Source organism: Mus caroli, unplaced genomic scaffold, assembly GCF_978045245.1.
Source record: "Mus caroli unplaced genomic scaffold, Mus_caroli_1 scaffold_34, whole genome shotgun sequence".
In the NCBI taxonomy this organism is placed as follows: domain Eukaryota; kingdom Metazoa; phylum Chordata; class Mammalia; order Rodentia; family Muridae; genus Mus; species Mus caroli.
The window spans coordinates 1882102-1907290 of record NW_028227289.1 but is presented as its reverse complement, the minus strand read 5'-3'; the positions used below and the strand labels follow the sequence as shown (position 1 = coordinate 1907290).

Here is a 25189-nt window from a genome sequence, read left to right as displayed (position 1 = left end):
AATAAAACACCAAGCAAACAAAACCAAGAAAAAAATACATCTAACTTTTAGACCTGGTGAGAAGACTAAGTCAGTAAAGCACCTTCCAGGTAAAATAAGGATATGAGTTTGAATTCCTACCATCTACTTAAAATGCAGTAACAGTGTTTTGTTTCTGTACTCTTATCCCTGGGGCACAGGGATACAAGATCCCTGGAGCTCACTGGCTAGAGAGACTAGGTGAAGCAATTAGTTCCAAATTCAATGACACATCCTATAAAGGATAAGGTATAAAACATTAAACGACCAGTTTAATTGCACATTGATGTGCATGCACATCAATGTGAACACATAACACACATGAACACTAACATCCAAAATACAAACATAAAATATAAAATGTTTTAATAACATGTATTCAAAAGTTATCGTTATTAAAAAAAAAGTGACTTTTCCCATATGGAACTGAGAGAAAGATTAAATTTTAGGACCTACAATTCATGTAAAATATACCAGAAAGTTGTTTGTGAGCCTAAGAGGTTGCCTCAGACTGAGAACAAAGAGAAACAGGCCCAGGTATGTCCTAGCAGGCCAGTCGTTAAGGCATTCCTGAGAACAGCTTGACCATAAAGATAAAAAGAGTGCAAGGATAGAACAGGGCTATCTCGGCTGAGTCAATACCATCTGCCCTGGCACCTCCCTCTGCCTGCTGACCTCCTGACTCAGTTCGGAGTCATATATTAACCAGATGTTCTGCTGACCTAGATAAGCACCCGGCCCTTCAGACTTCCTGACGCCCCGATCTACACGTATACTTTTACTGATGTATAACTATTCTGTTGAAGTTTAAATTGTCCAAATGTGTGAAGCCGCACAAGATTCCTCCCCTACCCGCACTCCTTTCCTATATTAACCCCTAACTTCTGAGCTTTGGGGTCGACTTCGCTATCTCCTGTGAGAGATGCATGTCAGCCAGGAGCTCCTCCAATAAAATGCCTTGTGTGTTTGCAGCAAGGATTCTCGAGTTTCTTTGGATGCGCTCTATCCCGAGGCTAGAGTGGGGGTCCCCGAAAGGAGATCTTACAGAACCATAAAAAGTAACTACCTCCCTCATTTACTTAGCCCTAGCTTCTACTCAACTATGCATATACACACATTTGTCTCTAAATGTGTACCTAAAACACCAATAGCTACCTAATCTCTTTTTCCATACTGGATGGCAAGACTGGGAAAGACTATTTGTATTCCTTTGACCATTAAGGCTCTGGTTGGCCTTTCTCTTCTGCCTGATTCTGTCTCCCTTGCTAAAAATTGTTAGATTACATTCCTAAAGACACCAAGGTTTATTCCCTTATTTGGCACTTCCTACTCCTGAGGCTGACTACCAAGGCCCAGCAACTAAAGTATTGAAGACAAACAAACAAACAAACAAACAGCCACCCTTTGGCTCATTTAATTAACAAGCTAAATCAAAACTAAACACCTCATCCTAAGATGAGGTTTCCCCTTTAACCTTTATAAACTGCCTAAGGCAGTGTCTGTTCTCTCTCTGTCCAGAGCCAGTCCTTTGACCTGTTCCGGCCTGGAACTAGTAAGATTCCTCTCTCTTGTCTTCACCCTTGTTTTCCATCTCTTGTATTTTATTTCATGTCTTCACTCCCTCTGAAGTAAATAAATCTCCTTTGTGCTGAGAACTTGATCTTGGGGGTACTAGTTCCTCCTAGAGATTCACAAACCTTCCCACCTGTATATGGATGAGAGAAAGGGGATAGAAAAGGGGGTGGCTCACCCAAACTTTGGGACCACAGAAAAGACCTATGGCTTATTTATCTAAGAAGCTGGACCCGGTGGCCCAAGGATGGCCAGCCTACCTCTAGATCATAGTTGCCAGCATCCTGCAAGACAAGGATGCTGACAAAATAACCACATGGCAGGAACTTATCATCACCCCCAATGCTATTGAGGGGGCCCTCTGGAATCCACGCAGCCAGTGTGCCATACTGGTGCAATTCCCCTCACATAAGATATAACCCACTATCTGCCTTAAACCCAGTCACCCTGCTATATGATCCACCCTCAGACTTGCAGCATGATGCTCTGTAGTTCTGGGATACATCCAGAATGTCAGGGAAGACTTGATTGACATACTCTGGTCAGATGAGGGATGAATATACTTAATGGATAGGAGCAGCGTCATCCAGAATGGAATCAGGTCTGCAGGGGCAGAAGTAATGGGCTTGGACTCTGTTATTTGGCCAACTGCTTTACTGCCAGAAACTTCAGCCCACAAAGCTGAACTAAAGGGTCTAACCCAGGCTTTAAAACTGGAAAAAGCTAACATTTACACTGACAACAGATGGAGAAAAAAACCAAAAGAAGGAAGATATACTTGCTTTATTCATATGTCTCTCAGAATGGCTAGTTCATATCACCCCTGGCATCAGAAAGGGACATCAGAAATTGTCTGAGGGAACAGGCTAGCTGATAAAGCCAAAAGGGAGGCCACCAAAGCTGTCAACTCCTGCTAGCTTTGCCACCTCCTGTGCTTCCAGCCATCCCTGAATATACTGAAGACAAAAGACATCAGGAGAAATGCCAAGGAGTTTACTGAAGAGACAGATGGTAGCTGACCTCTGAGGACTAAACCATCCTACCTAAGGAGTTGGCTAAGCAACTCATCCATCAGATTCATCAAGTTTCAACTTGGTCACTGAAAACTGAAGGAATTGCTATGAGGGGCAAGGTACAAATACTTGATATAGGACAATTAGTTGATCATGTAATCTCAGACTTTGCCACCTCCCAGCAACCACATGGTGGCTCACAACCATCTGTAAAGGGATTTGATTTTTTCTTCTGGTGTATCTGGAAACAGCAATAGTGTTCTCATATAAAAAGGAAATAAATCGGGCTGGTGAGATGGCTCAGTGGGTAAGAGCACCTGACTGCTCTTCCAAAGGTCCAGAGTTCAAATCCCAGCAACCACATGGTGGCTCACAACCATCCGCAACGAGATCTGGCGCCCTCTTCTGGAGTGTCTGAAGACAGCTACAGTGTACTTACATATAATAAATAAATCTTAAAAAAAAAAAAAGCAAATACTGCAAAAAAAAAAAAAGGAAATAAATCTTAAAATAAAACAAAACACACATGATGTCACTAAGATTTAAGACTACTATTCTACTGTGTTTAAGGTGCCTTTAAGACTACACTGTAGGAATCAATTTTTCTTGCCTTGGGTTTCCCATGTTATCAACTTCTACAACCTAAAATATACATTACTATAATCTTAAATTATTTAATTTCCATATCCTTGACTCAGAATAATTCATGTATTGACTAATGATCATTTGCTAAAAACAACTGAGTGAAGGCTGTTTTATAAAATGAATATCCACTGGTTTTATGTCATTTTTACACAGCTACAATCATGAAAATTAGAACCTCAATTAAGAAAATGTCTCTAAAAGGTCAGGCTGTAGGCAAGCCTATAGAACACTTTGTTTATTAGTAATTGTTGTGAGAAGACAGCCAATTTTAAGTGGTACCATCCCTAGGCTAGTGGTCCTGGGCTCTATAAGAAAACAAGCTGAGCAAACCATGAGGAGCAAACAAATAGTAGTACTTCCCTGTGGCTTCTAAAGCAGTTCCTACCTCTATGTTCCTTCCCTATTTGAGTTCCTGTCCTGAGTTTCTTCAATAATGAATAATAATGTGGAAACACAAGCCAAAAGAAATCCTTTTCTACCAATTTGCCTTGGGTCATAGTGATTATAACAGCAACATTAAGCAAATGATACTGGTTGACAAACAATATTTATTATATGGATCATGTGGAGCCAATAATTTAATTCACTTTAATTAAATGAATTTTAATTAAAATTTGTTAAAGATTTCTGTAAAGCTTTCCATTTCTTCTGATGTGATGCTTTCTATGCTACTAAGGACAAACACGACAGCCAAAGATATAGACACATAAATGACAGGAACTGATTCCTTAAACAGCTTACAGACAGGCAAAAATTCAGACTCATGTAACAGGAAGGAAAACAGAAAAACAAATAAAAGAATTCAAACTTTGTCTTACTCTTGATTAGATGCCATCAATGGAAAGTACTTTTATTCTTTATGTATGTTTTTACATATGGGTATTAAATAGATGCAGTGTCTCATGAGGGTGAGGGTACAGTCCTAAAGCATAGAACAAACAGAAAAGAAATTCTGACCAAGGGGAATAATCAGTCAGCGGTAGGAGAAACGACTCCTTGACAGGATGGTTAATGTTTATTTCCTAGCTTCCATTTAAACCTAAACCTCAGGTTAGGCCCCAGAGATAGACTTGGAAGTGTCCCTGGGATAAATTTAGTTTGATTACAATGAAACCTTTCTGTATGTACTCATTCAAATCATTTGTTTGGCTTACCCAGGACTAGTGGCCAAGCTCATTTTGCTGAGACAGTCAGAGTGGTTACACATACAAAATTGAACACACAAAGAGCAATGTACTTCATTATTAGCTTGTACAATGTCCCCTTCCAAGCCTTAAAAGTCTCCAGAAATTTTGCTAGAATAATTACCCCAAGATAAAGACTTAAGCTATCACTTCCCCAAACAAGAACTGCCATCCCTGTTCAGCAATGGGGGCATACACCTTTAATCCCATTACTTGGGGGGCAGAGGTGGGCAAATCTCTGAGTTTGAGGCCAACCTGGTCTACAGAGTGAGGTCCAGCCAATGCTACAAAGAAAAGAAAGAAAAAATCCTATCCAAAAAAGGAAAAAAATGGGGGGGGGGGCAACCACATGGTGGCTCCTAGTCATCTGTAATGGGATCCAATGCCCTCTTCTGGTGTGTTTGAAGAGCAATGATGTACTTATATACATAAAATGAATAAATCTTTAAAAAAAAGAAAGAAAGGAAGGAAGAAAAAGTAAGAATAAAGAGAAGGAAGGGAGGGAGGGAGGGGGGGAGGGAGAGAGACAGAGAGAGAGAGAGAGAGAGAGAGAAGAAAGGAGAGAAAGAAAAAAGAACATTTATCTCATCAACAAAGTTCCTCCCCAAATTATAATGATTTCTCCAGAATTACCTTATGAAACAAGATGGGGATAATAATCAACTAGGGTACTGGATGATGGCTGAACAGTTACTGTTCTTGAAATCCACCTGAGTTCAATTTTCAGAACCTACATTAGGTGTCTCAAATCACCAGGACTTTTTTCTAGCTGTCACCTGTCATCTATTCAAATCTTTTATTCACTAATGCATAATTTATTTCACTACATCAGATTCACCATAATGAAAGTTATTTCTGAAAATGCACACACAGCCTAAAACATAATTTACTTGCTAAGGCCTAGGTAAGGTTAAGGCCTAAGTAACTGTTACCTGTCTAGCCTGTCATTTACTAGCTTGCCACTAATATTTTAAGTAAACTTCTCATATTTTGTTTCTGCTGTTACTAAGAAATTTTCTCATGCCCAAGTTGATTACATATTGTTATATTCTGTAACCTTGGAACACCAACCATTATAGAAGTTAGTAGAACTCCTTTGTGAGTGAGCCACAATAAGCTTGGACCTGAACCAACCATCCAGCAGTACTTCCTGCATCTATATGGGAGCTTTCTTGTTGTTGTTGTTTTGTTTTGTTTTCGAGATATGGTTTCTCTGTGTAGCCTTGGCTGTCCTGGAACTCACTTTGTAGACCAGGCTGTCCTCAAACTCATAAATCCACCTGCCTCTGCCTCCCAAGTGCTGGGATTAAAGGTGTGCGCCACCACTGCCTGGCATGTTTTTTTTTTTTTAAATTTTATAAGCTGCACCTGGGATGAAGCTCAACATAATAGAGACACCTGCATCAGTATCAGAAACTATTTGGAAAGCCAGGCAGTGGTGGCACACACCTTTGATTCCAGCACTTGGGAGGCAGATGCAGGCAGATTTCTGAGTTCGAAGCCAGCCTGGTCTATAGAGTGAGTTCCAAAACAGCCAGGGCTGAACAGAGAAACCCTGTCTTGAAAAACCAAAAAAAAAAAAAAAACCAAAAAACTATTTGGAATAAGGCTTCCATTTTGAGTGAGGTGTCAAGTAAAGTTTAGTTCCCAAGACTTCCCTGGGAACTCACAAACTACTTGGCAGAAAGAGACATGTACTTGAGTAACTGGTATCCTGATTAGCAAGTTAATACATGAATATTAGGCAAAGCAAGACCTATCCTGATTGGCAAGTTAAGACGTGAATGATAGTCCCATGGAATATCTGAATATTCCAACCAGTGAGAGCGAGATAAATGTACAAAAAACACAAGTTCCTAATGAAATCTCCCATCTCTAAATCCTGATTAACAAAATAACCTGGCACAGATGTTTGTGGGTTTTAGGCTTAAAAGCCCTGTAGGATCTTGACTGAACATCAGTCAGCTCTTGAGTCTGAACTGTGACCTTGATGGATCAGTCCTAGGGTGTGACATTAAATAAACTAACCCTGTCTGGTTGAGATCAATGTTCAAATGGTCTGTGAGGTGACTTGTAGACCCCAACAGTACTAATAATCTATGATACAGCTGTATCCAATTAATTGAAATTAACCATGTGCTGCTTAAAGACACTCTTTGAACTTAACTTGAATTCTCACACAAATATCTACAAGTCATATATAATTTGATTAGTATTTTTCCCTTAAAAAGTTATACTGTGTTTTATTTGTTTTATCCGTAGTGAGAAAAGAAAAACAAAACTTTGCTACCATAAATAACTAATACTAGTTGCTGTCAGTCATAATCAGAAAGCAAAGTGAAAATACAGTGAACACATTAAAGTAACTTGATTTGGAAGCCATGAGCCATAAGATAAAATAAAACACGATTATTTTCTGAGTTTCTCTTAGACAGTTTCCCCAACTAGTCCTCATTTCCCCAACCTGCAATGAATTTCTCTTTCTCTATTAAGCACAAAAGAAAGAAAAGATTATTGTATCACTCTTACCCAAAACAACCAACATATCTAAAGCAAAGGATCTTATAACAGCTATTTTTATGCAAATGTATGATTGCATGTGTCCTATTCAAATTATTTTTATGTTCATGAGCAAAAACTGATGAAAGAAATACCTGAAGAAAAAAAAATACTCCTTTAAGACAACAGTTTACAGCCATAGTAATATTCATGATTCAGAGAAAGTCTGTAACAGTCAACCAAAAAACTTTGCTTTTGATGGATATGGTAGTCTTAAACTCCAGATCCACTGTCTTCTGCTTCCCAAATGCTGGAATGAAAAACATATACAATAACACCCAGCTATTTAAACCATACCTTAACTTCTTAAAATGGTCCTTTGACTTTATTAGTTAAAACACTAAAACCCTTTTACATCAAAGGGGTATCTAATATTCTAAAATATGAAATGTAGAGGGACAGTGAACATCTAAAATAATATACTTTACCACTAGAATTTGAGAGATGACTGAAGTTAAGAATACATAACTGTAAACTGGAAGGTGGTGGAGAACCCCTTTAATCCCAGCACTCAAGAAGCAGGTGGATCTCTGTGTTAAAGACGAGCCTGGTTTACAGAGTAAGTTCCAGGGCAGCCAAGACTACACAGAAAACCCTGTCTCACAAAACAAAATAAACAAAGAAGAGAAAGAGGGAGGGAGGGAGAAAAGGAGGGAAGGAGGGAAAGTGTTAGTGCCTACTTAGAACCCTACTAGTGGGGTTGGAGAGATGGCTCAGAAGATAAGAGCACTGACTGCCCTTCCAAAGATCCCAAGTTCAAATCCCAGCAGCCACATCTTGGCTCACAACCATCCATAATGAGCTCTGGCGCCCTCTTCTGGCGCGTCTGAAGACAGCTATAGTGTACTTATTTATAATAATAAATAAATCTTTGGGCTGGTTTGGGCTGGAGGGAGTGGAGCCAATCGGAGTGAGTTGAGGTCCGAAATTCAATTCCCATATACTCATTACTCATGTACATATAAATAAATAAATCTAAAAAAGAAACGTAGTAGTGACCAGGTCAGGCTCTGTGTCTTTGGGGAGAAAATGCGGGGCAATGGGGTATACACAGACAGCCTGGTCTCCAGTCGAGTTTAGGTCTTGAACTCTAGTGGGTGGTAATTTCCACCTACATGTGATGGAAGACATTTGATCATGTCTCCTGGACCCCTGGATTTCTGTCGAAGTTACCACCTCCACAGCCCCCACAAGGAGAGGCATTCTGGCTAGACTCTTCCCCACAGTTACCTGCAGCAGCAAGAGAACAGCCCTCTTTAACCTTTCACCTTTCTTAATCTCTAGCTCTCTTTCTCTCTCTTTTCTCCCTTTCTCTCTTCGTGGCCGGCCTCCTCCCTCTATTTCTTTCTACCTTCTCACCTTTCTCCCTGCCTTTGTTCATCAAGGCCCGCAGTGCTTGAACGATGGAATAGGTTTTCTCCTAACGAGCCGTGTCTAAGAGAAGGCCTTCCTCCGGACTAAGGACTCTCGCCTACGTGGGAACCACCCAGAGTCCCCCTTTTCCCCTGATCTCCCTTCCCTTATCTCCAGGGCCCATTGCTGCCCCAGGGCCCTATTCCGTTCTCATCTCCGCTTTATCTGGCGTGGGACGCCAGAGGCTGAGAACCTGTTACCTGGGGCTGCCCCTTATCCACAACCCACCGTGTTGGGGTCAGTGGCCTAACACAGCCAGATGCCCGTGAAAAGCGTCCAGCAGTCCTCCTACGTCCCCCTGTCCAAAGCACCGGAACTCTGGTGGGACTGGGCTCTCTTCTACTCCCCTCCTTCCCACACATCCACGGCCCCCGCAGGAAAAAGCTTATTAATTTTAGTTACAAGTTGATCAACAATGCTCCACCCCTAGTGATCGTCCTTTCCTGTTTAAGCCTTCCCTTCTTTCATCATTGTTTCAGCTTGCACTCTAACTGGGACCCCAAATAAGAAACCAGGCTAAGGACACAGGTAGGGAGGAATCTTTCATTCTATTTTGAATACAATCTATCCAGTCTCACCCACAGTCCTGATCCAGCCTATTTTCAGGGCCTCTGCACTCACTCTACCTATACTTTGTGTGAAACCAGCACTCCTCCTTCCCATGAATGTTCTCTGACCTCCTAAATAATCTAGGGACCCTAAGATTCCACACCTGGCTAGGACTGAGATAGGTGAATCACATCCTTCCTGTCCACTGTTAAGATCTCTTCATTCTCAAATTGGGCGTGGTGGCGCACGCCTTTAATCCCAGCACTTGGGAGGCAGAGGCAGGCGGATTTCTGAGTTCGAGGCCAGCCTGGTCTACAAAGTGAGTGCCAGGACAGCCAGGGCTACACAGAGAAACCCTGTCTCGAAAAACCAACCAACCAACCAACCACCAACTAACCAACAAACAAAATCTCTTCATTCTCAACCTCAGCCCAGTAAAAACTACTTTACAGGTGGTACTCATCCCAATTTAACATGACGCCAAGTCGTGATTCCAACTCAGAGTTCCCTAGTCCTTTCATCTCTGTTTCTCTAGATAATTCTATCTTATAGCTACGTGACTACAGGTACAGCCACCACCTCTCCAACTTCCTGTGTACTCCACCTTTAAGTGTGAAGAGAATTTAACCATCTTTTTTCTGTCACCCACTGACCTTCACAAGCATTCTCTCTACTAAGCAGCCCACAGCCACTATACTTTCCTAAATACAGGGAGGGAAAACAAAACAAAAAAACAAGGAACAGAATACCCATCCAACAAGACAAGACCAGATATTAACCCCTAGAACTAACTCAAATATCCTAACTCCAGATGCCTAGACAAAAGAACTAAACAAAAGAAAAACATCAAACAACAACAACAACAAAAATCCAAGAACAAAAAAATTAGTGGCCAAAGCAATATACCTTCACTAAAAACTGGTAGTGGTAGTAGGCTGAGGAATATAATATAGTTTAAGCAAAAAAAAAAAAAAAATTTCAAAACAGAAACTACGAGTATATTGAAAGATCTGAAGAGATTATATAAATTCTGTGAAAAAAACTTTTCAAAACCACAAGTAGTAGAATGAAATAATGAAAATAATTTGTGTTAACAGGAAAAATAAAATCACTAAAGAAAGAATAATCTGATAAAATTGGAAATGAATAATTTAGGAAGGTAAGCAAAAACCTCAGAGGCAAGCTTTGCCAACAAAGTACAAAAATGAGTAAGAAAACCTCAGGCATTGAAGACTTTTCCTCCTAGCCCACATCTACAGATAGAAGAAAAGAATGCCTCAAATAAAATGTTAAATTAAAAAAAAAAAAAGTCCAGGAATTCTGAGACACCATGAAAAGACCAAATCTACAAATAACAGGAATAGAGTAAAATGGCTCAGAAAATATTTTCAACAAAACAAAGAATGGACTTTTTTCTAAATTAAAGAAGTGGGTCTCATCAAGGTATAAAAGAAAATTCCTAAGACACAATAATAAAAATACAAAACATACAGAACAAAGAAAGAATACTAAAAGCTGTAAAGAAAAGTGGGCAGTGGTGGCGCATGCCTTTAATCCCACTCAGAGGCAGAGGCAGGTGGAACCAGCATGGTCTACAGAGTGAGTTCTAGAATAGCCATGGTTACATAGAGAAATACTGTCTCAAAATAGCAAAAATAAAACAAAACAAACGAACAAAACACTGTAAAGGAAAAAGACCAAGTAACATAAAAGGCAAACCCATTAGTAGTTTAAAACACACAACTTCTCAAATCCATGTGGGGCTAGACAGGAAGAGACCACAGATGCCAGCCTGGATGACTATTCTCAGCAAAACTTTGGAAGGAATAAGAAAAGCGTTCCACAGTAAAACCTAATCTACAAATCTATCTACAAATCAAGGTGTACAGACCACATTAGAAGGAAAACTAGAAGTTAATAACCACACCCAAGAAAACATAAGAAATAACCCAAATCAGCAAACCAAGGGTAAAGGGGGGGGGAACCACAATAATAAAATAACATCAATCAATAAACAGTGCTCATTCATAACTAAAATATAATGGTCTCAATTCCTCTTAAAATATACAGACTAATGAACTGGATTAATAAACAGGTTCCATCTTTCTGCTCTATCCAAGAAACATATTTCACTATCACATATAGATATCACCTCAGATAAATTATTCCAAGCAAATGGACCTACAAAACAAGCTAGTGTAACCATTAGTCAATATTCAAATCTAACAATCAATTCAAATCCAAAGTTATCAGAAGAAAAAGGAAAGGATACCACAAACTCAAAGGAAGTATCACAGTAACTTTCTATATTTGGTTAATTGAAGTAAAAAGAAAACTGTTTCATGTAGGAAGTTCTGTCCCATGGCTAGAATACTAAACTAAATTTAAAAGATGATATTGAGTATCCATAGTTCTCTGTTTTCTGACCTGGGGTAACACAGCAAGCAGCTAAGAAATTTGACTGCAATGACTTCTCACAATGACAGAGTATGCCCTAAAGATGAAGATCAATTATTTTGGTAAAACTATAGTCTTGATTATTAAAACCTAATTATTCAGGGTATCGCCAAAGATATCCCTGATAGCCAGATCTCTCCTTCCTTGATTAATTAAACCTGGTTACTCACGGTAACTCCAAAGACATCCTTATAGTCAAAATCCCTATTAAGATGCTTTTGTTAAGTATGTAATCATAACAATGAAAGCTAAGTAACTGCCAACCTAGAAAGAAAGTATAGCATTTAGAATTTATAGCACTTGCAGAGGACTCTAATCATATCTGACTATAGTTCTAGAACTGAAGTCTGATGGTCTGAGCACCTGCATTTCACATGTATAAATATGTCAGAGACCATCTCGTGAGAAAGTGATCCCTTCTCAAATCTCTTTAACAAATCAAATGGCCTTGTGCTAAGAGCTGGTTGCCACCCCCTTCCTCCTATTCCCTTCCTAACACCTAAGGCTGTAAAGTTGAATAATAGTCCCCTCTTCCCTATCTCTTCCTGAGTTCCCATGACATCCAAGGACATGAGCTATGCCTGATCCCAGCCTGACACCCAAGGCTGTTAAGGAGGATCTATGTTCCAGAGATAAGATGCAGAGTGCCCGCCGTTTGGCGACTGACCTCAGCCCCCATGTCAGCAGATGTCCACTCCTTTGTTCTTTGTATAATTCTCCCTCGACCCCTCCCATATTCCCCTCGATGTATGCTTTAAAAAGAAGGCACCTCAGCATAATAAACGAGACCTTGATAGGTAAAATCTACTTGGTCTCCGCTTCTCTTTCTTTTCCTCCCATTTCCTTCCAGGTTCTCGGTCCCCCTCGCACCCACGAATAACTGAATCCCGCGGGACAGGATATAAATACACATAATTAAAAATAATATAACTATAATAAAAAAGTAGACAAGAAACTAAGATACTTTTCATCCTCCAACACGCTTTTTGTAGATTAGTCTGGATAATATCTAACTTAAAATGAGCACATCCCTTTTCCCATTTCAACATTCCTTAGTATTAGAAATCATTCATTAAAACAGACATATACTATAATATACTTAATATTATAAATAATATATATAATATACTTAATATATTATTAAGTATAATATATGCTCAACACACAAAGCAAAATTAGTACTGAAATGTACTGACCTTCCAGTAGTCAGTCTGTAAACTGTAGTATCTCTGGTAAGATGACAATGCTAAAAAATAATAATAATAATAATAATTAATCAACCTGTGCTTCATGTTTCCACAAAAAGATACTACAAAGAAACTCTCATTTCCCAACAATAAACATAAGTTCTGTGAAAATAAAATTTTCAGAAAGAAAAGAAATCCATGTTGAAAATTCTTCAAATCTAATAACAATAAACTGACTAAACTTTCTGAGTGTGGAAATGCAATTCTGCAGATTCAAAGCTAAATCCCTCATCTTTCACCTTTGTGTAACTTAAGACCTTTGTAATGTGTAAACTGAGTAGATCTCTAAGTTCTGTAAATCCAAATCTAAGAATATCTACCACTGGCTAATAAAGTGAGTCTAGATAATCTACAGAGCTACAGTTCTTATTTCAACCACAAGCTCTGTCTCAGACGTGGCTGCATGGCTACAGAACTAGCAGGCCAGAAATAAAGTCTAGAGGAAATGTGCTCTCTCCAAAAGCCAAAGACCACCTAACAAAACATCCAGTACCAAACATGAGAAGTCTTCCTTTGTATTGTGGCTAGGGCTGTACAAGACTCCCAATGTATACAGTTTGCTGTTGCCCTTGGTGACCCCATAGAATTGAAAGGCATATACCTGTTGCTGAAGACACCAGAGACTTCAGAAACCAGGCCAAGAACCACTGAGCTGCCACTAACCTAAATGCCTTTGCTTCAGGTCCTTTATGACCCAAAGGCACCCATAAAACTTCCAAAGGAGAAAGACAATCATCAAATCTATAGGTTAGCTATCACACATATGAACCACAACAATAAACAGTGTGGCAATATTGCCCTATGGTTACAGTAATGGCATGCATACCCTGGCAGTAACCTAGAACTCTCTAATTGACTTACAACCCCTACAACAAAAGAGAAACCATGTCTTGATCTGAAAACCTAGCCAATGACCTAGACCTAGTGAAATTATGAATCTTAAAGAATACTGTAGACAACCAGTATTTTAATAGACAATTATAACCTAAACTACACTTAATAATTTACCCTTATACTCATAAAAAAAAGTAGTCCTAAATCCCATAAGAAAAAAAAAAAATCTCTTTGCAGCAAACAGAGACCATTACAGAAAACTACAATCAAAATGCAGAGTTGTAAAGTACAGTAGTAATGGTTAGATCTACAAAAACTCCTGCAGCTAAAAGATCAGGAAATATTTTTACAGGATCAGATAGATATAATTGGTTGTAAGGCTGTGTCTTCTAGTGTAGATATAATGTTATTGTGCACTATATAAAGACTGTCCTTGTATTATTCAATGATGATTTCTGTGTCTTTATAGCTGATTGCAATCCTTATATAAACATTGCTCCCAATTATTCCGTGATCAGCCAATGACTGAATTCTTGTGAAGGTGGCTTTGTGAGACCTAAAACTACACCATTTTGAACACAGACCCTTTGCACATTCCAAGTTTTCACATAATTCTGGAAAGCAGGCCCCTGCACATACCAACATCCCATACCCTGCTCTGCATACCCAGAAAAAGAACCAAAGACAATGCCTGGGCAGGAGGCCAAGGCTATCTCCTATAGCAACAACCAATCAAGAGGAACCTATTTTTTATAAAGGGGCCCAATGGCCTTACTGATAAGTGATTTAACAGTTATAAATCTTGCTCCCAAAGGCTGACCTCTGTGATCTCTTTGTAACAGTCTCCTCCTGTTCATAGAAGAAGAACAAGTTTGAAATACTAAACAATCAGAAGGCTACTTATGTGGAAAATTACTGAATGTGTGGTGTGCCCTATAAAAGCTTTGTTTCCCTTCAGTTCATGGTTCTAATTTCTTATCCACTAAGTTGGAGACAGTGAGTCTCTGCTTGAGCTTATAATAATTGGAAAGATCCTTCTGGTCAGGTGTGGTGGTGCATGCTTTTAATCCCAGCATTTGGGAGGCAGAGGCAGGCAGATTTCTGAGTTTGGGGCCAGCCTGGTCTACAAAGTGAGTTCCAGGACAGCCAGGGCTACACAGAAAAACCCTGTCTCAAAAAACCAAAACCAAAACAGAAAAAAAAGAACAAAAACCAAAGAAACAAGAATAAAAATTTCCAATAAGATATCCTTTCTGGGGCTGGAAATGATAACTCAGTGCTTAAGGGCACTGACTGCTCTTCCAGAGATCCTGAGTTCAATTCCCATCAACAACATGGTGGTTCACGAACATCTGTAATGGGATATGATACCTGTTGCCCTCTTCTGGCGTAGCTGAAGACAGCAATAGTGTCTTCATATACATAAAAAAAAAAAAAAAAAAAAAAAAAACCATAAGCCACCAAACGCAGACACTATTGCACATGCCAGCAAGATTTTGCTGAAAGGACACTGATATAGCTGTCTCTTGTGAAGCTATGCTGGGGCCTAGCAAACACAGGAGTGGATGCTCACAGTCAGCTATTGGATGGATCACAGGGCCCCCAATGGAGGAGCTAGAGAAAGTACCCAAGGAGCTAAAGGGGTCTGCAACCCTATAGGTGGAACAACAATATGAACTAACCAGTACCCCCAGAGCTCTTGACTCTAGCTGCATATATAACAGAAGATGGCCTAGTTGGCCATCATTGGGAAGAGAGGCCCCTTGGTCTTGCAAACTTTATATGCCCCAGTACAGGGGAACGCCAGGGCCAAGAAGTGGGAAAGGGTAGGTAGGGGAGCAGGGCAGGGGGAGGATATAGGGGACTTTTGGGATAACATTTGAAATGTAAATGAAGAAAATATCTAATAAAAAATTGAAAATAAGCCGGGCGGTGGTGGCGCACGCCTTTAATCCCAGCACTCGGGAGGCAGAGGCAGGCGGATTTCTGAGTTCGAGGCCAGCCTGGTCTACAAAGTGAGTTCCAGGACAGCCAGGGCTATACAGAGAAACCCTGTCTCGAAAAACCAAAAAAAAAAAAAAAAAAAAAAAAAAAAAAAAAAAAATTGAAAATAAAATAAAATAAAGATGTCCTTCCTGTAAACAATAGAAAACTACACAGCTATTAAAAATATCATGTTATAGTCAGTTTCTCAATTTGAAATATTTTGTTATGAGAAAATTATATTTAATTAAGTTTATATAGTATGTAGTACATTCTCAAATTTTTAAATTTTGTAAAAAACTATCACTTTTTTTTTTTTTCTTTAGAGACAGGGTTTCTCTGTATAGCCCTGGCTGTCCTGAAACTCACTCTGTAGACCAGGTTGGCCTCGAACTCAGAAATCTACCTGCCTCTGCCTCCCAAGTGCTAGGATTAAAGGCGTGCGCTGCCACCACCTGGCAACTCTATCACTTTTTAAAAAAGATTTATTCATTTCATGTATGTGACTGTCTTCAAACACGCCCTAGAAAAAGAGCATCAGATCCCCATTATAGATGTTTGTGAGCCACCATGTGGTTGCTGGGAATTAAACTCAGGACCTCTGCCAGAGGTCTTAACCACTGAGCTATCTCATTCTTTTTTTTTTTTTTTTTTTTTTTTTTGGCTTTTCGAGACAGGGTTTCTGTGTATGTAGTCATGGCTGTCCTGGAACTCACTCTGTAGCCCAGGCTGGCCTCGAACTCAGAAATCCGCCTGCCTCTGCCTCCCAAGTGCTGGGATTAAAGGCGTGCGCCACCACGCCCGGCTGAGCTATCTCATTCTTAAAGAAAATTTCTCACTGAAAATATTAACCAGCACTCAAAGAACATTACAGAACAAATCTGCAATCAAGCATTCTTTGTCTGCTAAACTCTAACCTAGGAACCACTCACCAGCAAAAAATACAAAATTAAAACTCTCCCAAAGTCTAAATATATGTTCACTGATTACTACTTAACCTTGTTTTATGGGTGTTTCTATTTAATGGTAACTTATTTCACATATACTGTTAATTCATTACTTTTAAGCCTTCATGGAAAACATCATCAATAATTCATGAAACTGGGCATGGTGGTACACAACTTTAATGCCAGTACTTAAGAGGCAGAAACAAGCAGATCTCAATATTCAAGGACAGCCTGGTCTACATACAAATCAAGTCCAGGATGGCTAGGGCTCTGTTACACAGAGAAGCCCTGTCATGAAACAACAACAACAACAACAACCATTTAAATGTTATGAAATGGGACTGGGCGTCGTGGCACACGCCTTTAATCTCAGCACTTGGGAGGCAGAGGCAGGCGGATTTCTGAGTTCGAGGCCAGCCTGGTCTACAAAGTGAATTCCAGGACAGCCAGGGCTACACAGAGAAAACCTGGCTCGAAAAACCAAAAAAAAAAAAACCAAAAAAAAAAAAAAAAAAAAAAAAAAAAAAAAGTTATGAAACTTTATATTCTTTCTGAAAAACCATCTTCTTTGCTGATACACTGTGCCCTACTTTCTGTTTTTAATGACATTTAAGTTGTAATTATTTTACATAGTATATGGATTTTACTTAGGTATTAAACATGGAGCTCAGGATCTCAAACACGCTCAGGAAGCTTTCCTACAAGTCAGTATTATTCCCACTCCCCACTTGTAACCCCATAACAAGTAGTTCACTATCATCAACTATATCTACTGGTAATTACAAGATATATCTATCAAGATGTTATTCACATCAAAAATTATAAAAATCTTGTCTGTAAGATAGATTTTTTTCTTTACTAAGGAAATATTTCTATAGACATAAAATTAAGTCTTTTTAAGTTACTAAATAATGGTCTTTTTAAAACAGATATACCCTAAACAACTATCCCAAGATATCAGCCTCTAAAAAGACTTTCAAATAGCTTAGAAATTTGCTTATTTACACAATCCAACACAAAAGAAATAATCTATGTGTATTTCTTTAGAGTAATATGACAACAGACATTTGTGACTCTGTCTGAGACAGTGTCTCACTATGAAACCATGTCCTACCTAGATCATGTGAGCCTCAAACTCAAGAGATCCTCCTGCCTCAGTCTCCAGAGTACTAGGATTAAAAGTTTGTCTCTAGCTCCACCACTGGATACTTAAACAGGCTTTTAAACACATTCTGACTCAAATGGAAACTATCAAAGAAAAATAAGAAACACGTTACCCACACTTTTCTGAAATTAACCACATTTGTATACATAGACAAGGTATCAAAGTTGCTTTGTACCATGAATAAGATTTAAAAGAACTTAGATTCCACAAAGGCAAACAAAACAGCAATGTATAATAGGATATTAAAGAGTTTTACTGAATTACCAAATGTACTAAGTACTTGCAAGTAGTTAAAAGAAATTTCTGCATTTCTGTATAGTAAATACCATATATCTCCAATAACTAAAAACTATATAAACTAGACATAAATTATAAATATAAATTAGACATTTTAAAAGAAAAGAATTACCTTTTGAATAATCTTCCAGTAAGAGATTGAAGTGACCTAATTGACAAAAGAAATCTGATTCCACTTTTCCTTCAGCTTTTACTATTAAAGACTCATAGCAGTGAATTGCCTAAAAATGAAACATAGAAACATTTACAATTAAAATAAACTCTACATTAGAATTAGTAAAACTCTATCTCCAAGATTACATACAGTTTAATTCATAAGTATACTCTCTGTATTTTTAAGATTTATTTCATGTACACTGTAGCTGACTTCAGACACACCAGAAGAGAGCACCAGATCCCATTACAGATGGTTGTGAGCCACCATGTGGTTGCTGGGACTTGAACTCAGGATCTCTGGAAGAGTTGTCTCTTAACCACTGAGCCTCCTCTATTGCACACACCCGCATAAAGACATACACATATATTGAGACACACCAAATACATATTATTTTTCAATGTATTTTAAAAAGAAAAAAAAAAAACTCTCAATAAAGTAACAAAGGAGTGCATTACTAAATATATTAAATTCAGAATCCATATACTCAGGGTAATTTTTTTAAATATATGGTAAATCCAAATTGAGATTATGTAAATTCAATTTTTAAAGAACATACTTTACAGAGTTTATCATATTTTTAAAATTTACTTTTTTTCTCTAACAGTAGCATTTAGAGACCCAAAAGCTACATAGCAAAAAAAAAAAAAAAAAAAAAGAAACACAACCAAAACAAAACACCCCCCACACACACCCACAATAGTAATGTGAATGAGAATCGTGCCTTTGGCTACATTTAAATGCTTGGTCTTTAGTCAGTGGAACTGTTTTGCAGGTGTCATCTTAAAGAAGGTATATTGTTCCAGGCATCTTTTGTGGTTTCTAGGGCTAATGAACAATCTTCAACTACTAAGTACTTGCCTATTTACAAAAACTTGAGATATAATTTTATCAGAAACTGTTTTCAGCATTTAAGCACCACAAATTTCAATTGTGCTAAACCTACTCTTTTTATCATAAATCAAATACAGTCCAACATTATAAGCTGAATATACAAATATAAAGGAAAAACAAAAGGGAGTGGGATGAAAAATAAAACCAGACTTCACACTTATTAATAATCAGACCCTGACTAATTGGAGTGTGAGACTAAAATAATTGGCAATGTCTTTACAGACATTTTAGGACCATTTTAGCCAGGCAGTGGTGGCGCACGCCTTTAATCCCAGTACTTGGGAGGCAGAGCAGGTGGATCTCTGAGGTTGAGGCCAGCCTGGTCTACAGAGTGAGTTCCAGGACAGCCAGAGCTATACAGAGAAACCCTGTCTCCAAAACCCAAAAAGATAAAAAATAAAAATAAAAACTAGACAAAATCATTTCTTTAAGCTTTTACCATGAAATCTTAAAAGACTGAGGAGGTTAATTCTAATTTAAAATTACCCCCTGTACATAAGAAACCTAGCAACCTACTAGTAAACAGAAATATGTTTCTATACATATCACCTGAAGAATGTTTAAATCTTGGACTCAGTCCTTAAAGGCTCACAACCAAACCAAAAATTATGTGTGCATAATATGCATATATATATACATACACATAAATTTATATATACACATATATGTTAAGAACACTATTAACTGTATAGCAACCAGAGCTATACAGAGAAACCCTGTCTCCAAAAACCAAAAAAGAATACTATTAATACTTCATTGGTGTTATGAAATTATCAAGTTTATAATCACTGATTTTCGTTAGAAAGGAAAATATATAATGGTAACAAGTATGTATGCCACAGAGCTTTTTTTGCTATCGTTTACAAGTATTAAAGGCATTAAAGGCCTGCACCACCACGCCCGGCTAAGAATCTTTTTTTTAAAGGTTTAAAAAGACTTAATAATTCTCCGTTTAAGTAATGGGGAATACTTTTCACTAACCTGTACTTGCTAGGTTTAATATTTTCTTGGTAAAGCTACCCGGTTTCCTTTCCCCTCTCCTCCCTCTATTTCCCGCCATCTTGATTGATACCAGCAGCCAATAACTAAATGACAATGCAAACTTTCACATAGGATATGCCGTGTGCTCTCTCACTCTCTGGAAAATAAACTACAAGGAAGTAAAAAAAAAAAAAATTAACATTCCAAACTAGTATTCACAGTATTATTTCTGCATAGTATTATTACAGCATCGTAAAAAATTCTTTTTAAGTACGGAAACTCTTTATCTCCTTATCTATAACTTGCCCCTTATGGGAAAATAATAAAACGTGTGCATATCACAAGAGGTTGCAACAACCAAGCGTCTTCTCATAACTTGAGATGAGAAACTGAAGGATATAGCTGACCTCAGAAAAACTGCAAAATAAGCAGTGCTCTGGGCTGTATGCTGAGGCAGGGCCTCAAACTATCAGGAAAGTAAGCCAAGAAAGGAGAAACGGGGAAGGAAAAAAAAGTTTCAAAGAGCCCTAAAAGCTATAATGAGCACTTTCAGAGTAGGGAGAGGCTCCAGGCTTGGAACAGTGAAAAGCTTAGGAGTAAAATATAAGTAGTTATATTTAAACAGTTGCTGACCTTGTTCAACAGCGTCTTCATCTTGGCGCCATCTTTGCATCGGCTCAAGAACCCGAAGAAGCTGCTGTGGAAGAAATACATGGCTCTTGTTAATGATCACAGAAAGACATCAGTAACAAATCTACCAAAACATTGTTAACAGTGCTAGGCGAAAGCGAGTCGTCACCGCAAGCAAGATGCAGCCAGGCCTCCTGGAGATTCTCTTGAACCCGGAGAGAGAAAGGCAACCTGTTAGTATTAGCAGTGCGTACCTATCTATTCCACAAAGCGCCTTCTTCTCTTCGACTGTGAGACTGAAGGACCCCTCTTCGCCCTCGCCTCTAGCCTTTTCCGCCGCCATTTTCTTTTCCTCATTACCTAGGGCAGCAGTAGTGAGAGATAATCCGTAAGATTTCATGGAAACACACACACACACACACACACACACAAATGTCCAAGTTCCACGTCTACGCTCTTCCACCACTACCAGTCCAGACTTCTTTTGAAATGATAGTTTCAATCGTTGCTTGAAACTACAAGGCGAACTTTACGACCGCAGCTGTGGGCCACGATAAACTCAGTGGCAAAGGAGAAAGTGGCAGAGGCTATCTGGTCACATTACCACGCAGATGGTGAACGCAAGAACTCATTGTTGCAGAACCTAAGCGAAGTTCTTAGAATATCAAACTTCGCTAGCATCTGCATAAAGTTGTTATAATAGCGTCAGTGTGGACCGCACGCAACGTCCATAATCTCTTCCTAAAGCCATGCTTTCCAATGGAAGCAACCGTTTTATCCCACGTGACTTTTGTTGACTTGCGTCATCACCGGTGCAGCTAAACTTGCTACTTCGCTAGCTCGTGATGTCAGCCTAAGAGCTCTACCTACCGACCACAGTAAAATTAGTTTTAGGTATGCTTTGTAACTCTTTCTTATTCCACACTAGATATCTAGACCCTTTCATTTAATTGCTATAGTGATCTCACAAGGAACAAAGAGCACTAAGAAAAAATACATCAAGCATCGTTTCCTAGGGCACATGAAAGCCAATTAGAGACCAAAAAAAAAAAATTCCTCTTGCCTTACAGAACACCTTCTGTTAAGTTCCCAGAATCGGTGCTCCTTAATACTAATTTTAGTAAACTTTAAAATTAAGATCTTGAAGTAATGACTCACACGTTGGGAAAACAAAATGTATTCAGCTAAAATTGAAATCTTCCTCAATGAGTAACTGGATCATGTTTTTGTCACTACCATAGCTAAACTCATTAATTACCCATCCACTCAACCACATCAAACCAAAACCTTTATAAAAGTCACGTGACTTTAGCCATAAACAACAGATCATAGTGAATGAAGAGTCCCTCACAAAGGTTATCCCTGCGGGGGCGGGGGGGGGATCCCTCATTGCATTTTGAAGATGCAGTAACCATTTGAGAACAATACCATTTCTTTTGACCTTTTGGTTGTAGCTAAAATTTGTAAATATGATCCAACACTTTGTAAGAGGAGCATCATTTATATATAATACAATAATAATAAATATAATAAAACAAGTTCCAGTTTTGTTGTTCTCAGGAGTTTTGAATTGACTTGTATTACCTTTACTTACTGGGCCTGGACCTTCACAATGACCCTAGTTCCCCATCTCAGAAACCAGTATCACAAGTCTCCAACACAAATATTTGTAAATCTAAGATGACCTTAACCTTGAATTGTAGTGAGGACTGGCTGGCAAACATTACCTAATCCCTCTTCAAGTAAATTCCCTACCCCCAAACCAGGTCCACAAAACATGTCTAAGTCTTTTCAAAAGCTTCCATAACGGAATTCTGAAAAGCATCTAAAACACTTTGCAGACCTGAAAGCCATAAGATGCAAAAAAACAGGCAATCTGACTTATCTTTTACTGTTCTGCCAAGAGGTTTCAGAAACAATTAGACCTGTTCTCCCCCCCTCCCTCCCTGCACCCTCTTCTGATGGGTCTGAAAACAGCTATAGTGTACTCATATATATAAAATAAGTAAATCTTAAATAAAAATAGAATAGAATAGAATAGAATAGAATAGAATAGAATAGAATAGAATAGAATAGATAAACTTTACTTTTTCTAAGTTACCTTTCCTAGGCTTAAACTTGAAAACATATACAGGTAGGTAAATAAGACTTATTCCTGTCAGGTTTGAGCTTTTAAAAAAAAATAACAATTTTGAACTGAAACCAAAAGTGTGTGTGTGTTTCTGACTGCCTCTGCCTCCTGAGATTAAAGGTGTGTGCCACCACTGCCCAACTCACTCGCCCTTGCCAGTTCTTATATAAAAGTGGTACCTTTATATTATTGTCGTATTAATATTTCAAGATTCAAAAAGCCTACACTTATGGGGTGTGGAGACTGTTCACTAGCAGGTTGCCAAAAAGAGATACTTGTCTCTATAACACCTAAATTAGTTTCTAAAATAGCTGTCCCCTCTGCATGTTATCTCTATCAAATTAAAGACTACTGATGATGTTGGCCAGAAATTTACATAGGATGCTCATATTGGTCTTATTATTATAATTGCTCTACTGCATTATTTATCACCATAAGAAATGATCAAAATATAGAAGGCTATATACCCCACCCCTCAACTCTCAGATACAGAAAAGTTAGAAGTGGTGTAAAATCTCCTCAAAAGTCCTTACACCTGTAACATCACCCTTCTGAGACAATATTGACCCCATTTCTCTGTCTTCTTTGTCACTCCAACAGATTTTAACCTTGTTTCCAGCCTTAACCCCCATGTATCAGTTATTAGCACTTTGATGAGTGCTATTTTGGAGAGTATTGATTGTATGTCCCTCCTAGGTGAAATTTAAGAACACCATTTGAACCTTGCCCATTGACTTATTAGACTTTCTCGCCTTACCCCTGTTATAAGCCAAATATTACTACCACCTCCTTTATGGTATTCAGAGTGCTTTAATTTCTCTGGAACACACTTTGTAGCATATTGGATTTTTCAGACTGCAACATTACTTTACAACCACCAAATACCTTGATTCTCTGCAGAATTTAAGTTTACTGCTTTGTACCTCCTGATGGTCAGGAACCTGCTCCCTGATGTTCATTTTTACAAAATTAGGGGTGGTACTTGGTAAAGAATCTGGTTTCCCTCACAGAGTTTATAGCAGCACTGCATTGTGGTTCAAGCCCTGTTTATTGTAGTCCTGTATATAACTGCTAGTGTTGTTACTGGAACAAGAGGACTGAGTACTTCTCTAACCAGTTTTACCCTTAGTTTATCCAGGATCACCAAAAGGGTGACTTAAACCATTCTTATCTTTTGAGGCCAAATAGACTCATTGGCTGACAGTACTACGAAATCAGTGAGGATTAGATTTACTAACAGCAGAAAAATGGTGTTTGTCTCTTCATCAGAGAGGATTGTTGCTTATTTTTGTCAACCAGTAAGACAAAAGACAACTCCAGATGGACCTCCAAAATGTAAGAAACATCTTGATGCCCCTGGCTGGTGGATCATTGACAGTTCAATATGGAATTGGATACTACCTTTCCTACCCTTTTCCCTTTCCTTCCCTTCCCTCCCATCCCCTCCCCTTCACTTCCCCTTTCCTTCTCCCTTCTCTTCCCCCTTCTTTCCCTTTCCTCTTCTTTTTTCCTTTTCTTTTTCCTTTCCTTTTTGCCTTGCCTTTTCTTTTAACTTCTCCTTCTCTTAATCCTACCATTCACACTCTCCCTTACAAGCTTCTTGCCTAGATTTCTTCAACAATGCATGCAAAAGATTTCTTTTTTCTTTTCTTTTTTTTTTTCGAGACAGGGTTTCTCTGTGTAGCCCTGGCTGTCCTGGAACTCACTTTGTAGACCAGGCTGTCCTCGAACTCAGAAATCTGCCTGCCTCTACCTCCCAAGTGCTGGGATTAAAGGCGTGCACCACCACACCCGGCTATGCAAAAGATTTCTAAGCAGATAACTATTAGACTAGAGGCCTACGTCCTGATTAGTCTTTGATGGTGAAGATCAAGTTTGCTTCATGTCCTTCCATACATCAGGAAATAGTTTAAAGATAACGCCTTCTCCTTTCCCAACCTTTGCTTGTTCATAAAAAAAAAAAGTGGGGAACACAGGGTTAAAAAAAAATTCTGAACTCAAAAAACCCACCAATCCTTGAGCTCACCACAAGGTCAGAACTTGAAATCCCATTGATCCCTGAGCTCCAAATCGCACCAAACCTCACCCTGCAAAACTCCACTCCTAAGAAACCTTATATAAAACTTGCTTGTGGTTCAGTTCTTTGCTGCTTCTCACCCAACAACTTTCTTGTTTTTTCCCACCAAATAAATATATTATGTGAGTTTTGCTATGCAGTAAGAACTTATGTTATTTCTTTGGATAATGACTGCCAGAATAGCTTTCCCCTCAGAGCTGTAACAGCTCGGTAATTCCAGTAGACAGAAAGCTCAGGCAGAACAAAGCACAATTGTGAGCTCAGTTTCAGCTACATAGCAGTACCCATTTCAAACACACGCGCGCACACACACACACACACAGAGACACACACACGCACACAAAACAAAACGCAAACAAAACCCCCACCAATACAACCCACCCACATAGCTAAATAGAAAACCTCACACAGGAGATACAGAGAGAGAGAGGAGATGCAG

The 25189-nt window shown here is 38.7% G+C and overlaps 1 protein-coding gene across 6 annotated transcripts in view; it reads right to left on the bottom strand.

The window, feature by feature from the left end:
- Window positions 1-21287, bottom strand: part of LOC146999834 (histone demethylase UTY) — a 115614-nt gene extending 94327 nt beyond the window's left edge. For 4 of the 6 annotated variants that reach the window (XM_085834407.1, XM_085834411.1, XM_085834410.1 and 1 more), the window contains exons 1-4: window positions 20797-21287; window positions 20546-20609; window positions 17996-18104; window positions 12607-12656 (exon numbers count right to left, since the gene is read on the bottom strand). In XM_085834407.1, coding sequence (XP_085690533.1) covers window positions 12607-12656; window positions 17996-18104; window positions 20546-20609; window positions 20797-20942 — 369 coding nt within the window. In that variant the 5' untranslated portion in view covers window positions 20943-21287. The remainder of the gene's footprint in view (window positions 1-12606; window positions 12657-17995; window positions 18105-20545; window positions 20610-20796) is intronic. The other 2 variants (XM_085834409.1, XM_085834408.1) reach the window with 2 other exon arrangements.
- Between the last annotated feature and the right edge of the window lie 3902 nt (window positions 21288-25189).